The sequence below is a fragment of the Dioscorea cayenensis genome, chromosome 19 (genome assembly GCF_009730915.1).
Source record: "Dioscorea cayenensis subsp. rotundata cultivar TDr96_F1 chromosome 19, TDr96_F1_v2_PseudoChromosome.rev07_lg8_w22 25.fasta, whole genome shotgun sequence".
NCBI lineage: Eukaryota > Viridiplantae > Streptophyta > Magnoliopsida > Dioscoreales > Dioscoreaceae > Dioscorea > Dioscorea cayenensis.
The window spans coordinates 27,967,309-27,982,479 of NC_052489.1; the positions used below are offsets into that span (position 1 = coordinate 27,967,309).

At 33.4% G+C, this 15,171-nt stretch overlaps 3 protein-coding genes and 1 pseudogene across 3 annotated transcripts; 3 read left to right on the forward strand and 1 right to left on the reverse strand.

Moving 5' to 3' along the window:
• Window positions 1-552: 552 nt before the first annotated feature.
• Window positions 553-4,672, forward strand: LOC120249320. Its single transcript, XM_039257822.1, has 10 exons — window positions 553-612; window positions 1,149-1,572; window positions 2,088-2,164; window positions 2,250-2,408; window positions 2,535-2,886; window positions 3,782-3,900; window positions 3,987-4,059; window positions 4,137-4,360; window positions 4,438-4,494; window positions 4,627-4,672. The coding sequence occupies exons 1-10, from the start codon at window positions 584-586 to the stop codon at window positions 4,670-4,672; spliced, it is 1,560 nt and encodes a 519-aa protein (XP_039113756.1). The 5' UTR covers window positions 553-583.
• A 57-nt stretch (window positions 4,673-4,729) lies between these two features.
• Window positions 4,730-5,522, forward strand: LOC120250469 (LETM1 domain-containing protein LETM2, mitochondrial-like). The gene is made up of 5 exons (XM_039259290.1): window positions 4,730-4,745; window positions 4,827-4,934; window positions 5,006-5,176; window positions 5,265-5,324; window positions 5,391-5,522. Exons 2-5 carry the CDS (start codon window positions 4,929-4,931, stop codon window positions 5,487-5,489), a joined length of 336 nt encoding a protein of 111 aa, XP_039115224.1. The 5' UTR covers window positions 4,730-4,745; window positions 4,827-4,928; the 3' UTR covers window positions 5,490-5,522.
• Window positions 5,523-6,864: 1,342 nt separating this feature from the next.
• Window positions 6,865-10,799, forward strand: LOC120249321 (protein NINJA homolog 1-like). Its single transcript, XM_039257823.1, has 3 exons — window positions 6,865-6,984; window positions 8,212-9,390; window positions 10,279-10,799. Exons 2-3 carry the CDS (start codon window positions 8,322-8,324, stop codon window positions 10,797-10,799), a joined length of 1,590 nt encoding a protein of 529 aa, XP_039113757.1. The 5' UTR covers window positions 6,865-6,984; window positions 8,212-8,321.
• Window positions 10,800-11,813: 1,014 nt separating this feature from the next.
• On the reverse strand, window positions 11,814-13,491 carry LOC120249774 (annotated as a pseudogene).
• Window positions 13,492-15,171: the final 1,680 nt, after the last annotated feature.

Consider the following 15,171-nt stretch of genomic DNA (forward strand, 5'->3'; position numbering starts at 1 on the left):
TGGTATATGTATATACATATATGTTTTAATATATATATATATATATATATAATTTGAGGATGCCACAGACATTGACACCTCACCCATGACTATTTGCTTGTTTGGACATAATAAAAATAATTACAAATACAAGTGTTTTTTATATCACATCAATTACTTTATATCAATTCTGTAAGTAATTAAATACGGGTGAAATTATGTTAATTATACATTTATTTATTAAAAAAAAATAGCCTGAAAAAACTCTACTTTAAATATAATAAAAACCATATTTTTTTTCAAGTAATATAAAGTTGAGCATTAATATTCAATCCTCAATAATAGCATGATAATAATAATAATATAATACCAAATTGATTTTCTTTTTTTTTTTTAAAAAAAATTTAATCATATTGCATTTGTTTATTAAGAAAAAAAAAATATTTATGATGGAAGCGAAAGGTGGCGGGAAGCCCGAAGTCTCAACAGCCTCCACCTGGTTTTTGGCTGCTTTGGCGTTTAGCACTTTGCATTGAAGAAACGCGCATACTTTTAGCATTGAAGAAAACGCTTGTTTCTCAGACCTTGCTGTGCTTGACGTGCCATGGCGACGGCGTCCATCTCTCCTTCCAGGTAACAATCTTTGCTCCACTTCTTCTCATTTCTTAAACAAATTGCATCTTTTTAACCAAAGATTTCACTAATGGGCTCTCTAGATATCTAATATGGCATAGTTGTTATGAAACCACTCACAGATCAAAAAGCCCTCTTTTTATGTTTGTTTGGTATTTCTTTTTCTTTATATTTGTGTTCATTTGAGTAATTGTTAGATTATTGTGGTATTGTTTGTTTGGATCAGTGCAAAATGAAGGAAATAGCAAAAAGTGGTGTTGTTTTGCTTGAGCTTAGTTGATTGGAATAAAAATGATGGAGATTTTTTTATTTTTTTATTTTTCCATTAATCATATCCCTTTTTTTGTATGCCTGAGTTATACACTGTTAGTAATAGCAAAATTAAGTGACAACTGGTATCGATACTCTACTGCAGTCCTTGGTGTTGTTGCTATATGTATTATGAATGTTATACAATCAGAGTTTCTAAATGATTATTTTGATTTTGCTTATTATGATGAGATGTTGGTGAAATTTTAGCTCATGTTGTGTTGCAGAAACTTTTTTTTAAGTTGGAAATCAGGGGATTTCAAGATCCATCCTGCATTTCTTTCATTAAAATCAGGATTCCAAAGTACTTGCAGAAATGGTTCTTCAAATAGAGTTCATGCATTGCCTTGGTTTTTTACCGATTTCACATCAATTCAGGGCACACATTTATCTAGACGATGTTCTGTTATTGTGTGTACTGGTTCTCAGAATTACGACTTCAATGAGAAGATGAAGCTGCCTTTAGATATTTATGATCATGATGGGAAGCTCATTTCCTATGTGGATTATTCTCTCAAGCTATTGCATGAATTGGCTGCAAATGTTTTTGCTGATTTTAAATCTCATGAATCCTCAAAAAACTTTCTGAAACTTGTCAAGGCATGGATAGGTGTGGATGTCGACTTACATCTCCGGCAAACTGCATATCTGGTATATAAGTAAATCAACACTATCATGGTCTAGATATCTTCCCTATGAACTGGTTGTTGAAGGAAATATGATCAAAGTCATAAATTTACTTGAATTTTTATGTTATTCTCATTTTTACTTTTTAAATTTGGTTTTTAAATAGACCTGTCTCTCTTTATTATCAAATGATATATACCATTACTTTGACTTGCGAAATAAGCCTGAATTCAAGAATGTTAATCTTCAGATTCTAAGTTAGAGTATTGTTGACTCTGTCTTTGTGATCATGAATTTGTTCTTGACTAGATAAGAGTGTTGGTTGCCAAATAGTTTAGACTTCTGAAATCCTTGTGGCTATGTCATGAGGCCCTTGTATTGATATTTTAATAGACATTCATGTTCTTTGAAGATCATATGTAGATATTTATTGCCATATTGTCTGGAGTTTGGCCTATCTTTTCATCTTGATCTTACTGCATCCCTTAAATCTCTGGAACAAATGGAAATTTTGAAAATTTGTTTTTCTGGATGTTTAGGCAGCAGTCTATGGTTTTCTTAAAGCTGTAATGGATATGGTTAGCATGTTTGATGATCAACATCTTTTATGCATCAGGTTAGTTTTGACTAACTTATTGAAAAATATTTTTTTCCGAGGCACAGTTCATAGGATTACTAATTTATCTTTTCTTTTGCTTCAGCCTTACATCAAATTTAAGCTTGATCATGGAATGCATCGAAGAGGTGTTGGAAAACAAGGACCTCGAACTAATGAAACGGTTTAGAATAGAACAAGTTCTTGTGTTGAATCGATACTTTGCTCCTTCATTGGAAAGATGGGCCTCAGAATATGCAAAATGGTCTATATTTTTCAATTTTTCTTACTAATTTTAACGTTTTTTCTCGTCATTGTAGTTTTTTTGCTTATGTTTATGAAATTTCCACTGATTATTGAAGTTATTGAGACTTCGTTGTCTCTTTGGTAGGAAGACATCCAATGAGCTTAAGATGATCTCTTTGACTATCAGCAGTTGTATTGCTGTTACAAAGTTGGGTGCCCAAAGAATTTCTTGCCCTGCATTTTACACGACTCTTGCTGAAACAATACAGGAACTTTTTGAATCAGCACGTGTTCTCGGATCATTAGGCATTTCATATCAGTTTGCAACCATGGCTGGTCATGAACATGAATTCTTGAACATTTTTGGTCCCAAGGTATTGCATCACAATACAGAAGATGAGATACTTTTTTGGATGACGTTGTTACAGAAAAAGCTTTTTGCTGCATTTGTTAAAGAGACTTTTCTTCACCATCTTGAAGGTTCCTTTGATAATCAGGTAAACTATTACAAGAAAACTTGCCTTGGGTCTCAATTTACTGAATATTTATGAAGGTATTACTAGATGCAAACCAAACATATCATTTGGACCCAATTGGAACAAAAAAAATAAAGCTAATAGGATAAGAGACCTAGGTTTATATATTCAAGTTCATATTTACCAAATCAACTGATTTTGAATTATTTGTTACTTTAATATAACCTCTTGATACATGCTAGTCTATTTTAATAACCATGGTGGTGCAAACAAACTGATTAACCTAGGTCTGATACCATGTTAAATGCAAATCATTTATATTTTTCTGGATCAATGCAACCTATAAACTTAAACTAATAGGTTGAGAGACTTAAGCTTAAGTATTTAGATGAATATTTGTCAAATTAACGGATACGCAACTGTTAATTACTTTAATATACCATCTTGATACATGTTAATATTTTACATCAGCTAATTAGATTAGTATAAATTTGAATATATAAGCTTAGATTTCTCATCTTAAGCTTTCTTGTTGAATTAGCCTAGATTATATATTTAGTTTGCAACTAATAAAGTATCGGAGCTTGGTTAATTGGTTTCTTTGTTTTATTAAGAGAGCGGTTAGCGTAACTAATAGTTCTACATTTGTTAATTTAGTAAATATAGGCATAGGTTTCTCATCCTTTTAGTTTTAGTATGAGTTTATCATACCAAGATAATTAGTTTGGTTTATATCTAATGGCAATGTTTTGGTAGCTCTTAGTTACAAACTACAATCAAACAACTTTTCCTTAAAAATTGCACAGAATTACACAGACCTTTAAGTAAGATGTTGATCACTTATTTATTTATGGCTGGGAATTATTTCATCCAAATGTTAATGATGCTACTAGTTTTCATTTAATAAGATCTACAGGTTTTGGCACGGGATTTGGCTATTCTAGGACTATTTGCGTTTCTGGGAAGGAAAACAAGACTGTTCTTATTGCATATGGGCATAAATGATATTGAAGAACCTTTGAAAAGCTTCATCTGGTAACCTTTCTTCACTCAATGAGTGTTTATCTGAAATCTTTGTATATCTACTCATCAAATATATTTTTGGAACATTGCTATTGTAGTTACTTGGAATGCGGCATCCTGTTTGTATATCCGAATCTGTCTTCCTTACTCATGTATCAACTATTCATGGAGGTATACTTTTTCATTTGTTGAACATATTAAGCACATTTTTGGGCTTAACTTGATTTATAATATCATTTTTGTGATAGGTTGTAACCGAGGAAATTAAGTGGCTCGATTTATATTCTGAAGTGTCGCGCACTAGGCAACAAGCTAGAAAGCGGTCGAAACAACATCCTACACAAGCTGAGAAAGAGATAATTCTATCTGCAGTTTTTGGTGTTTGCTCAGACATATTCTCAAACTTTGCTCTCTACTGTAAGAAGACTCAAAAAACTCCGAGTGTGAATGTTGTGATTTTTTTGAATGAAAGGTAACTAAACAAAAGTACGACAAGCAAGAGAAACTTTTAATTTTGTGCTAACTTGGATTAGCTCAAATGTTTTGTAGCAAAAACCTTCTAAGCCTTTGCCTTGAAGATTACTGGGCTGCTTATGATAAAATATGGTAAGTCAAATGAAGTGGTCGAAAATCTCTTCTTGTTCTCATTGTTCTTTTTGATGATTGTTTGTGTTAACTTTCCCATTTCAAACAACAGTTTGCACATCCCCATTTCTGAAATAGTGTCATTTTTATCAGTTCGTTGACAGAGAATGCAAATTTATCATGTAGAGATCCCCCATGAGAAGCTTGCAGATCTTACTGCTAATGAAATATTTGAACCACCAACAACTCCAAAGTTTACAGAAATAGACCAGGTAGTACATCATGCATTTTTCTTTTTTTCTTTCTTGCAAAATAATATATATAACATTGACTAACTGCTTCAAATTTAACAGCCTGTCTGCTCTGATAAGATCTTCGATGCATACCCTGAAGCTGTCAACATAGATCCTCCTCGGAGCATAATTGCAAAATATAGCCATTTTGTTTTATCTACTATGACAGTATGAATTTTCATTCTCTCTGGTATCATTGACAATTGCAAATTCGTCACTAACTTGAAATTATGATCTAGGATCTGTGCATGGGAATTCAATTGCTCTTCATAGACATATCGGTCACCATCTCCTTTCTTCGAAAACCACTCTATGGACGAAAGCTTACTACAACGGAAAGGAAGAAGATTTTTCAAACATTCATCGATGTCATTTGCGTCATTCCGTTGGTGGTACTAATGCTACTTCCTGTAAGTACATGCTGATAATGTTCCTCCTTAATCAAAAAATTTAATTCTTCAGAACTAATAAATCTTTAACTTTGGTTTGTTGGATTAGGTGACTGCCATTGGTTATGTCATTATCTTAGCAATAATCAAGAAACTCATGCCGAATTTGGTAAATTTAATTCGCCTCATCACTTTCAAATCAAATTTATGCTTAATATCTGAAATTTCTGAACAGGTCCCTTCTTCATTTTCAACAGAAAGATTGGATGTCATAAAGCAATTGACAAGAGCTAAGAAGATGAAAGGACACCCATCTTGTGGCCATGTTAGCTGAAATGTTGCAAATAGTTAAACATATTTCTCTTTGTTCTTTCATTGACATATATTATTTCAATTTAGATTGGTTGAGATATTTTTATATCAATTTGCTTCAATGAATTAATTAAAGTCATGAATGACAGCAACTTTGATGTTGGCTAAATTAATTATAAAAAAGAAAAAAGAAAAAGAAAGCAATGATGACTCATCTTGGTTATATTTATCTTCTATTCTTTAACTTAACTGTGTATTTAATAAAATTATTGTTTCATTGACTTGTGAAAGTTATCCAAGTCTTTGCAAAACTTTCACATGATATCTATGAATCTAAATTTATGAAAACTTTATCAACTAAAATTGTGTGTGTGTGTGTGTGTGTGTTTTTTCCAAATTAAAGGATTAAAATATAATAAAAAAAAAATGCAAGGCAAGTGGCCAAGCTGCACCTTCCTAGAAATTCCCCACCTTTGTTTTCCTGATAACTTATTTATCATATGCACCAATTGTTTTTATTCATGAATTGACTACCGCATTAATAATGTTTTGTAACAATTAAAAACAAGCGGACAAACAAATGAAACAACATTAGAATATATTATATTATAATATTTTTTTTTACTCATGTTTTAGTTAATATATTTGATTTTAAGTTTTAAAAAAATGTAAATTTATCAATGAGCTCTTGACTTAGCCGTATATGGTCTTTTGCAGTTATTTAAGGAGTTCATTTTTCAGGTATTTATTGAGCTTATTCTATTTTTATACATCATTGATTTTTTTAAATAAAAAAATATGTGGTTTATTTATAAAAAAAAATTTAGAATAAAAGCAGTTCAGAGATCTTTCTAAAAAATAGGTTTTTTTTCTAAAAAACTATAATATGATAAATAAATTTTCAAGATATATTTGAGTATAAAAATTAATCTGTAAAGAAATTTTTTTTTTTTTGAGAAATCTACTTTAGGTATTAAAATAAATTAGTTTAGACCATTTGACTCCTAAGAAACTAATTGTTTAAAAGCTTAAAAAATTAATATTTTTTAATATTTAAATTTGAAGTTTGATTAAGTATCTATAAATTAATATAAAAAATATTATTTTGAGTTAAACATGATTTTATACGGAGATATATATATATTTACAGGCTTTCCATAATTTTTTTTAATTATTGAATATTTAAATTGAAGTAGAAAAAAAAGTTTCTAATTTGAATTAACGTAATTAATTAAAAAAAATGAAAACTTGCAGGGTCGTCAATGGACGCCTAAATAACCAATCAAAGGACGCACGTGCTCAATTAAAAATTCTAAAAAAATAATAAATTATCATTTTTTTAAGATAAAAATTAAATAAAAAAACCAACAAAGAGGGCCTCTTTTCTGATTTTTTTCCTTCAGCTCGGGAGCTCTCGGATCTCTTCTTCGCACATCGAGTAAATTTCTTCGATTTCTCCTTCGGAGAGAGACTAATCGGAATCAGAGAGTGATCATTCTCGGATTTTTTTTTTTCAGGTTTGATTTGTTATTTCTCTTCAAAATTGGGGTTTTTTCGTGTAGTTTGCTTTGTTTTGCTGAACTTTTGAGGAGTTTCGTTTATAGAGCTCAGAGACAAATCAGTGGAACAGTTGATGGGTGATTTTCTTTTATTTTTTGTTGTTATTTTTTTTTATCAATAAAAGTTTGATTTTTGGAGTTAGTTGTGGATTTGGTGATTGAATTATTTAATGAGATGCATGAATCCTTGGGTTTTTGGGACTGTCTTTGTGATTTTTCTCCATTTTAGGTTAAAATCAAGTCTTTTTTTTTTTAAGGATTCTTCCTGCTTTCTTCTCCTTGAGACTGAATAATTTGCATATATATGGTTAAAAATTATTACATGCATGTTTCTTTTCCTCTGATCTTTGAATTTATGATTTCAAGCAAACCATGCTGTACACTCAATTATTTAGGGCAGGCGATCACACGCCTCCTAGGTTTTGCCTAAATGGTCCGTAAACTGGTATGATTTCTTCATTTTCACTGCACTTGAATAAAGTCTTTTTGATTTTTTTAATTTTTATTTTTTATATTTGCCTGCAGTTATATAGGTATTTGTTTATAAATGATTATAGGTTCTACTTATTGAAATGTGTATAATTTGTGGGGTATAAAGTGATGCATATACTTGTCTCATCCCTTGCATTCCATTTATTTGTTTGTTTACATACAGTTTGTAGTGCCCGCTAGAATGTAGTGTTTTTCGGAAATTGTTTTTTCTTTTTGGATGGAATTATTCTTCTGTGTTTTTTTCTTTTTAGAAATACTTGAGTTGAGTTTAGTTATTTTTGACTTTTTCCTAATTATAACTTTGAAACACTGCATGATTTGATCCTTAATGATACTTTTTGGCAGTCTACTCTGAATTGGATTTTAAACTGAACTTTTTCTATTTTGTGCTTTTTTGCTCAAGCTCATTGTCTTGGATGTTGTCTATTCTGGTAAGGTATGGTGGATAATTTGGAGTTCGATACATATATCGCTAATGATGTGCAATAAGTATGACCCCTTTTATGATGCATTTAGATATGATGCTTTCTATTTGAGATTGTAGATAAGTTTCCCTTTGATTTGTATCTCATACGTTGACAGCTATTCCTGTTTCCTGTTCTTGATTGATGTTTTTGCGATATTTCTTGGAAGTATTCTAGTAAAATATGATCTTTCCTTACAGCTCAGTAAATGTATTTTTGTCCTCTGCAGGAATTTATTGATCTTTACTGGTTATGGATTAGGAAGACTTTTCTTTGTCATCATCAAAGAAAGACAGAACTGACTTGTCTGTTAAGTATTCATTCGGTTCTACTGAACAAATGGAGGATGAAGGTGGGCTCGAGCTAAGATTGGGTCTTTCTTGTGGTGGATCATCGGGAAAATCTAAATGCAAAGACCGTCCATCTGATACTAAACCCGAGGAAGGAAGTAGTAGTAAAGGTGGGAACATGAATGCTTCCGATGGCTCATTTAAGAATTTCTTCCAGGCAGATGTTCAGAATAAAGATCAGGACAGGAAGCAAAAACAAGATAGTTTCTGGACCGACCTTGGAAAATGCCCTGCTCCTGCAACTGATAATGCTACCGGTGTGCATGGGAATTTATCTCAGTTTGAAGGCGCCAAGATTTATGGGCTTCAAATAGTAAGACAACTGATGACGATGAAGAGAAATCAGGGTCAAGCAAGCGTAAATCTCCATTTGAAGAGGGCAACCTTCAAAAGAAGCATGAAAGGGCCGTTGAATATGCTGACTCAGTTTCTAAAAAAGTCCAATTGGTGTTACCATGAAAAAAATTCTCGTGTTTCATTTACTACAGATGATGGTTCCACCGGTGAAAATGAGGATATTGCAGAGTCAGAAGCAGAAGGCTCAAACTCCTGGTCAGTTCCACCACATGATGATAGTGCCAAGTGCTCTGACATTCCAAAGTACACTGATAAGCATGCTTTAAAGGACCCTGCTTTGACTGGGTCCCAAATGCAGAAAGGATCCTGCACCTCAGGCACTGAATCCACCAGTGAACTCGGAAAGGGACCATATGGGATGCCAATGCAATTTCAACCTCTAAATGTCACGACAGTGCCTTATCCAGTACCAGTTAAGGTACCAGCTCCTGTTAATGCACCCAATACAACAGGATTCCCTTCACCTTGTGTCATGCAACTGATGCCCCTTGCAAATAATGAGCGCCCCATGGTCCAGGCAATGAGCGCTAGCAACCCCCCACAGCTTGCTTTTGGTTATTCACATGTACAACTTCCAACACTTGAAACCAATTCTTCCTGGGCATTTGGTTCTCAGCCTCAACTTGTGTCCTCTTTCCCTGGAAGGACTGATGGTGCGTCTAATTCTGTGCATGCTGAAGATGATATGAAGATATCTCATGGTAAATCTTCTCTTCTCTAAGTTCAATATCCCCATTGAACATTTACTTTGTTGTTAGCAAATAGATATGCGATTGTCCATCATCAAATCATGTTCATGTTCTTCTATTAGGAAATATATATGTTTTACTTACATGAAAGTGGAAGGATTTAAGAGTTCATTCATTCAGGAGAATGCTGCATTACATGCATGTTGAATCTTGCTTCTCACAAGTCAATTGTCATTTTTAGTCTTGGAAAGGGAAATATTCTGTCATAAAGAAATGCTTAGCCTGATGATTGGCTTGATCATGGAAAATTAATGAATTTTTGGTGTATACAGTAGATCGTGGATATGTCCTTGAGCTAGGTTTTTATTATTAAACCTCTAAAAGTGGCATAAAAGATTTGAAATGATAATAAAAAACAGCAATTTAGCCACATGACTCAACTTACCAAAACTTACGGGGATACCTGGTTCTCTGCCATATTAAGAATAATAAAAAAAAACACTGGCTTTGAAGGTATTTAAGAATAAAGAGTATGAATTAAGCTGACCCTACACAGGGCAAGGTCCTGGATTTATACAGGTTACAACAGAGGATACCTGGTTATGTTAAGATACAACTATATAAAGTAACTATCTAATCAGGAGGCTAGTCTGATATCATAATATCATATAGATACATATGTTAATATTGTAATATATCTAGCAATCATAATTGATTCATGGAGGATGGTCCTAGCGAAGGTCTTGTCAATACCTGTGATTCTATATGGCTTGAGTTATCATGAAGTTTCCAGATGTATGCATTACCACAGCTTCATTAAACAACATTAGGCATGATCATATAATTCCTTCAATTTATTTGAGTTTATGCTTTATATTTTCCTTTGGTTTTTTGTACTAGGTGCAACTTCATCTAGAGTGGCAAGCGGTTCAGCAGCAAATTTAACGTACAGCACATTGGATGCCATGAAAGGTAGTGGTGCAAAGCATGCTGGAGAGGCTTCCACATATCAAGCTGAATCTGAAGGGAAGGGAAACAGTATAATCTTTAAGCCTAAGGAGACAAACAGTCAACATGTTGGGGAAGGCTTTGCTCAGGAAGGTTCTGCTATAAGACCTGGTATCGCACCGAATGTGAAATTTGGAGGTTCTGGTTCTTATCCGGATCTTCCATGGGTCTCAACCACAGGATCAGGCCCGAATGGTAAAACTATTTCTGGCGTCACCTACAAATACAACAAAGATCAAATAAAGATTGTGTGTGCTTGCCATGGGACTCACATGACTCCCGAAGAGTTTGTTCAGCATGCCAATGCAGATGCCCCAGTTTTAGAAAATAACACTGGCTTAGGGAACAATTTCAAGCAGCAATCCAGCAGCCTCAGCTCACAGTTGATTTCAAAGAGACCCAAAAAAAGCTGAACCAGGTATTTCATGAAACATTGTTGTTCAGTAACTTGACAAAAGCAGTGCTGTGCTGTCGAAGGCATAAATCACCATGATAGTTTCTCAGATGTTTATTTCCTTAAATTGTCAGTTATTTTTCTCTTTGGCTTCAGTTTCTTCAAACACTGTGCCGATTTAGTTTTTATGTGGTATTTTTGACAGATGACTGTAAGCTGCTGAAGTCATTTTACTCCTTGTCAAATTTTTCAGTTTATGACTCTGTAAACCACATTACAATCTGAGTATCAACTAGCTAGGTTGCTTTTTAACAGTGTATGTTTTTACTCTTGGCCATAAAAATAGTAACTCATTGCTAGATGACAGTGAAAAGCATTATCAAGTAAATTTCATCCTTTTTTTGAAATGCAGATTGATTGATCAGCTAAGTTGAGGATTATAATTAAGGTAGGGGCCTGGTAGATATTGGAATTGCAGCTATATGGTCTCATCTATGGATCCTATCTCCTCTTATTGTGTTCTTGTGTAAAACATTTCTATGCATTCATTCTCCCTGTGGTTAGCTGATGTGAAGCTAGCTGATGCTTAATGTGAGTTTTGCAGCAATCTTGTACATTGTTTTTACTCAGTTAGCCTTTCATTATCATAAGAGATGACACATTATTTGATAAAGATATTGTGTCAAACTCAACAATATTTTTCCCAATTTCTTAATTGAAAGCCAGTGATTGAGTTTATTTGACTGAAAAGTTTAAGATAGGAGGATAGGATATTTGCTTCTTATTCGTGATAATACATATGTATTGGAATTGAAATGGATTGGTTGTTGTCACTGATTTTCAATTCTACATTTAAATAAACGCTAATTACTTGCATTGTCAGTAACCACATAATTATTATTAATATATCCAAGAGTCTCCGAATCACACACACTTGCACAAGATTACCAAGATATTCACTTTGACAGTCAACACAGTTACACTATGGAGACTGGAGTGCATTAAAAGACCGCATTAAATGACAAACCAATGAAACTAATTTAGCATTATTATTATTATTATTATTATTATTATTATTAATTTTAAAATGAAAATACGTTCATTTTAGCTGACGAAACATGTGCGTTTATTTTAACCAACATCATACAAACCCAAATCAAATGAAGATGCCCACATGCATCAATTGGGGAGCATGACTTCCTTAACTACCTTCTCCAAGTCAACCAAAGATTGGCCACCAATCTGACAAGCCTTTAATGCACACTCCTTCCACTCCATGGCCTTCTTCCTCATCTCACTCCCTTTCTCACCACCCATCATCTCCCTCACCACCTTCTCCACCTCTCCTCTCTCACACCACTCCCCTATCTCCATCCCCACTCCCCATTCCCTGCAAGCAAACCTGCAGTTCGTCGGCTGCTCCGCAAAAGAACGGCCACGAGATCATCGGCACACCGCCGGACAAACTTTCCAACGTGGAGTTCCAACCATTATGTGTCAAAAAGCCTCCAACCGCTGCATGCTCCAGAACCACCTCTTGAGGACACCAACTCACAATCAAACCTCTTTCTCTTGTCTCCTCCAAAAACTCTTCCATGTCATCACCTGAGTAATTCTTCTCCTTAACAAGATCAGACCTTAGCACCCACAAAAAATCACATTTGCTATTGGCAAGCCCCCATGCAAACTCCACCAACTGATCTTTGCTTAGCACTGTAATACTACCAAAGTTAACATACAACACTGAAGCTCTATCCTTTTTATCTAACCAGTCCAAGCAAGTAGTGTCTTCTTTCCATAGGTTTGAGCTGAGAGATGAAACAGGGCCACTGGGGACGTTGTGTTTGGAAAGGAGGAATAGAGGGCCAATGGTGTAGATTGGAATGGTTAACATGGAACGCAGGGAGTTCAGCACTGTTGGCTCTAGTTCTTCAATGGTGTTAATGATGATGGCAGAGCCTTGTGTGGCTCTTTGAGCTTCAGTACCTGTGAAGTTTAGCAGGATTTCATTAGGGTTGGTTGTGCGGATGAAGGTGGGAAAGTCTCTTAACCGCATGTCCTTCATCCCTGGCACAGACGGTACTGGAGTGTCTAGATATCCATCACTGAGTTTACCTTCATCTTCATTTTACAAAGTCAATATTGTTACCAAGTATAAAATAGATAAATTTATTCTAACTATCTATCTGAGAAGAGAAAATTAAGATACCTAGGAGAGGGATAAGGCCATCTTTGAAGAGCTGCTGGAAATGGAGGTAGCACATGAAGCCACAAGCACTAGTAGTCCAGAGTAACACAACAGGGATGCCAAGCTCTTTAGCAGCATCAACACTGAAAGTCATGAAACCACCGGAAACAATACAAGAAACAGTAGGTTTTTTCTGGTTAAGTTTGTGAATGAGATGAAGTAAAGGAGAGAGACAAGTGGTAGAAGTGGAAGCACAAAGAGATGGGATGTCTTGGGTGACGTTGAGCTCTCCAGAGGGAGGAAGGCCGTCGGGGATGGTGGTGAAGTTGAAGTCATCGGCGGCGAGGAGGGCGGCGGGGCCTTGGGAGGAGAGAAAACGGTTGTGGTTGTACTCGGTGTTGACGAAGGTGATGTGGAAGCCATGGGAGTGGATGAGCTTGGCAAGGTGGAGCATGGGGGCTATATGGCCTTGTGCTGGGAATGGGATGCATACTGCATGGGGTTTCTCTGCTTGTGCTTCCATCTTTGTGTTGGTTTGGTGATGGGGTATAGGATTCATATGGTGTTATTTATGAAGTTCTTGGGGAACCATTAGTTGAGCTTGACTCTTTTGTCTTCACCACAAACATGTTTTCCTTGCTTGTACGAATCAATAATATTATTGAAGGGCCCTTAAAGATCTGGCTGTAAATGATTGAAACTTTTTAGAGGTACTGTCATATTTAATTGTTAGACTATGATACCGTTGGATGATTATGTCATCTCATAGATCCATTTAACTTTTACTCATGAAACTATCTTCAATAATAGTTATTCTATAAAATGAAGCTCACAATCAACTTATTAAACTCTTATCTATTAAATTATTTTTTTTACTATAATTATTTAACAAAAATTTAAATATTATTAATAAAATAATTAAATAATATATTTTTAAAAATTATAATACAAAATAAATATTTAAAATAATTAAAAATATTAAAAAAAATATTAAATTACTATATTATTTTGAAATAATAATTTATTTGTGATGATAAAAATAAAAATTAAAAATGTGGTCCCATTACTTTTTAATTTTAAAAAAATATTAAAAAAATAATGGGGCCCACTCATTGAGCTTTTGGTGGCTACCAAACGTTCAATGGGCATTAAACCCTCTTTATGGAGGGTTTAATGTTTCATTGTTTATTGAACCCCATTAAACCCCTACTAAAGATGCTAAGAATCCATCAGAATTGAAAATAATGATTTGTTGGGAGTTGCACTTGCACATGACCATAAAAATAATACTTTGTGACTGACTAAGGTCCGTCAAATCTTTTGGAAAATCTAAGGTCAGCGGAATGGAAATATGAGGATGGGGATGGAAAAGGAGAAGTGGATAGGGATGGAGATGAGGATGGGGATTGGGATATAAATAAAAAAGGATGTGAACAAATTAAAGTAATGTCTCATTGGAAGGGATGGGGATAGGAATAAGAGAGGGTATAGAGAAAAATTTTAGTAAAATTATTTTTATACCCTCTAATTGTAAAAAAAATAATTATTAAATTACTCCAATTTTTATAAATTTTTTTTAAATAAGTTAATTATATTTAAGGATAACTAATTTTTTAATTTATAAAATAATTTAAAGAAAATTATTCATTTTAATTATTATAATTAAATATTTTAAATAAAAATCCACTTTAATTATTATACGTTTTTATTATAATAATTAAAATAATTAATTCATTTAAGAATTATTCAATTTAATATCTATAATTAAATATTAAATTAAATAATAAATTTTAACTACATTTTTACTACTTTTTTATGTAAGATAAAATAGACAAAATTTTTACTTTCCTAAAATAATTTCATGATAATATTTTTTTTATTTAATTATGATAATTAAATATTTTAATGGCATAAATTAATTTAATTAAAAGTGATTTAATTATAGGATGTATTTAATTTAATAGTGATTTAATTATAGGAAGTATTGGATGTATTATAAAAATATTTTTTTTATTTATTAAGGGTAAAATGGTAATTAAAAGGCAAGGAATACTCATGTCCCTCAAAATTAGGGGCATGAGCAATCCAGATTTTGAGAGGATGAAGTCCCCCTCAATCCCATCCCCTACCCCATTGGTGCATGCTCAAACATGGGCATGCACATGCCACAAGGATTGATTACCATTCCTTGGGATCAATCCTT

Coding starts and splice junctions, on each gene's coding strand:
- LOC120249320 (XM_039257822.1), top strand. CDS start 584: ATGGCGACGGCGTCCATCTCTCCTTCCAG. Junction 2,887..3,781: donor AAGGTTCCTTTGATAATCAG/GTAAACTATTAC, acceptor TAAGATCTACAG/GTTTTGGCACGGGATTTGGC. Junction 4,495..4,626: donor GCTGCTTATGATAAAATATG/GTAAGTCAAATG, acceptor CATTTTTATCAG/TTCGTTGACAGAGAATGCAA.
- LOC120250469 (XM_039259290.1), top strand. Junction 5,177..5,264: donor TGGTACTAATGCTACTTCCT/GTAAGTACATGC, acceptor TTGTTGGATTAG/GTGACTGCCATTGGTTATGT. Junction 5,325..5,390: donor AGAAACTCATGCCGAATTTG/GTAAATTTAATT, acceptor ATTTCTGAACAG/GTCCCTTCTTCATTTTCAAC.
- LOC120249321 (XM_039257823.1), top strand. CDS start 8,322: ATGGAGGATGAAGGTGGGCTCGAGCTAAGATTGGGTCTTTCTTGTGGT. Junction 9,391..10,278: donor TGATATGAAGATATCTCATG/GTAAATCTTCTC, acceptor TTTTTGTACTAG/GTGCAACTTCATCTAGAGTG.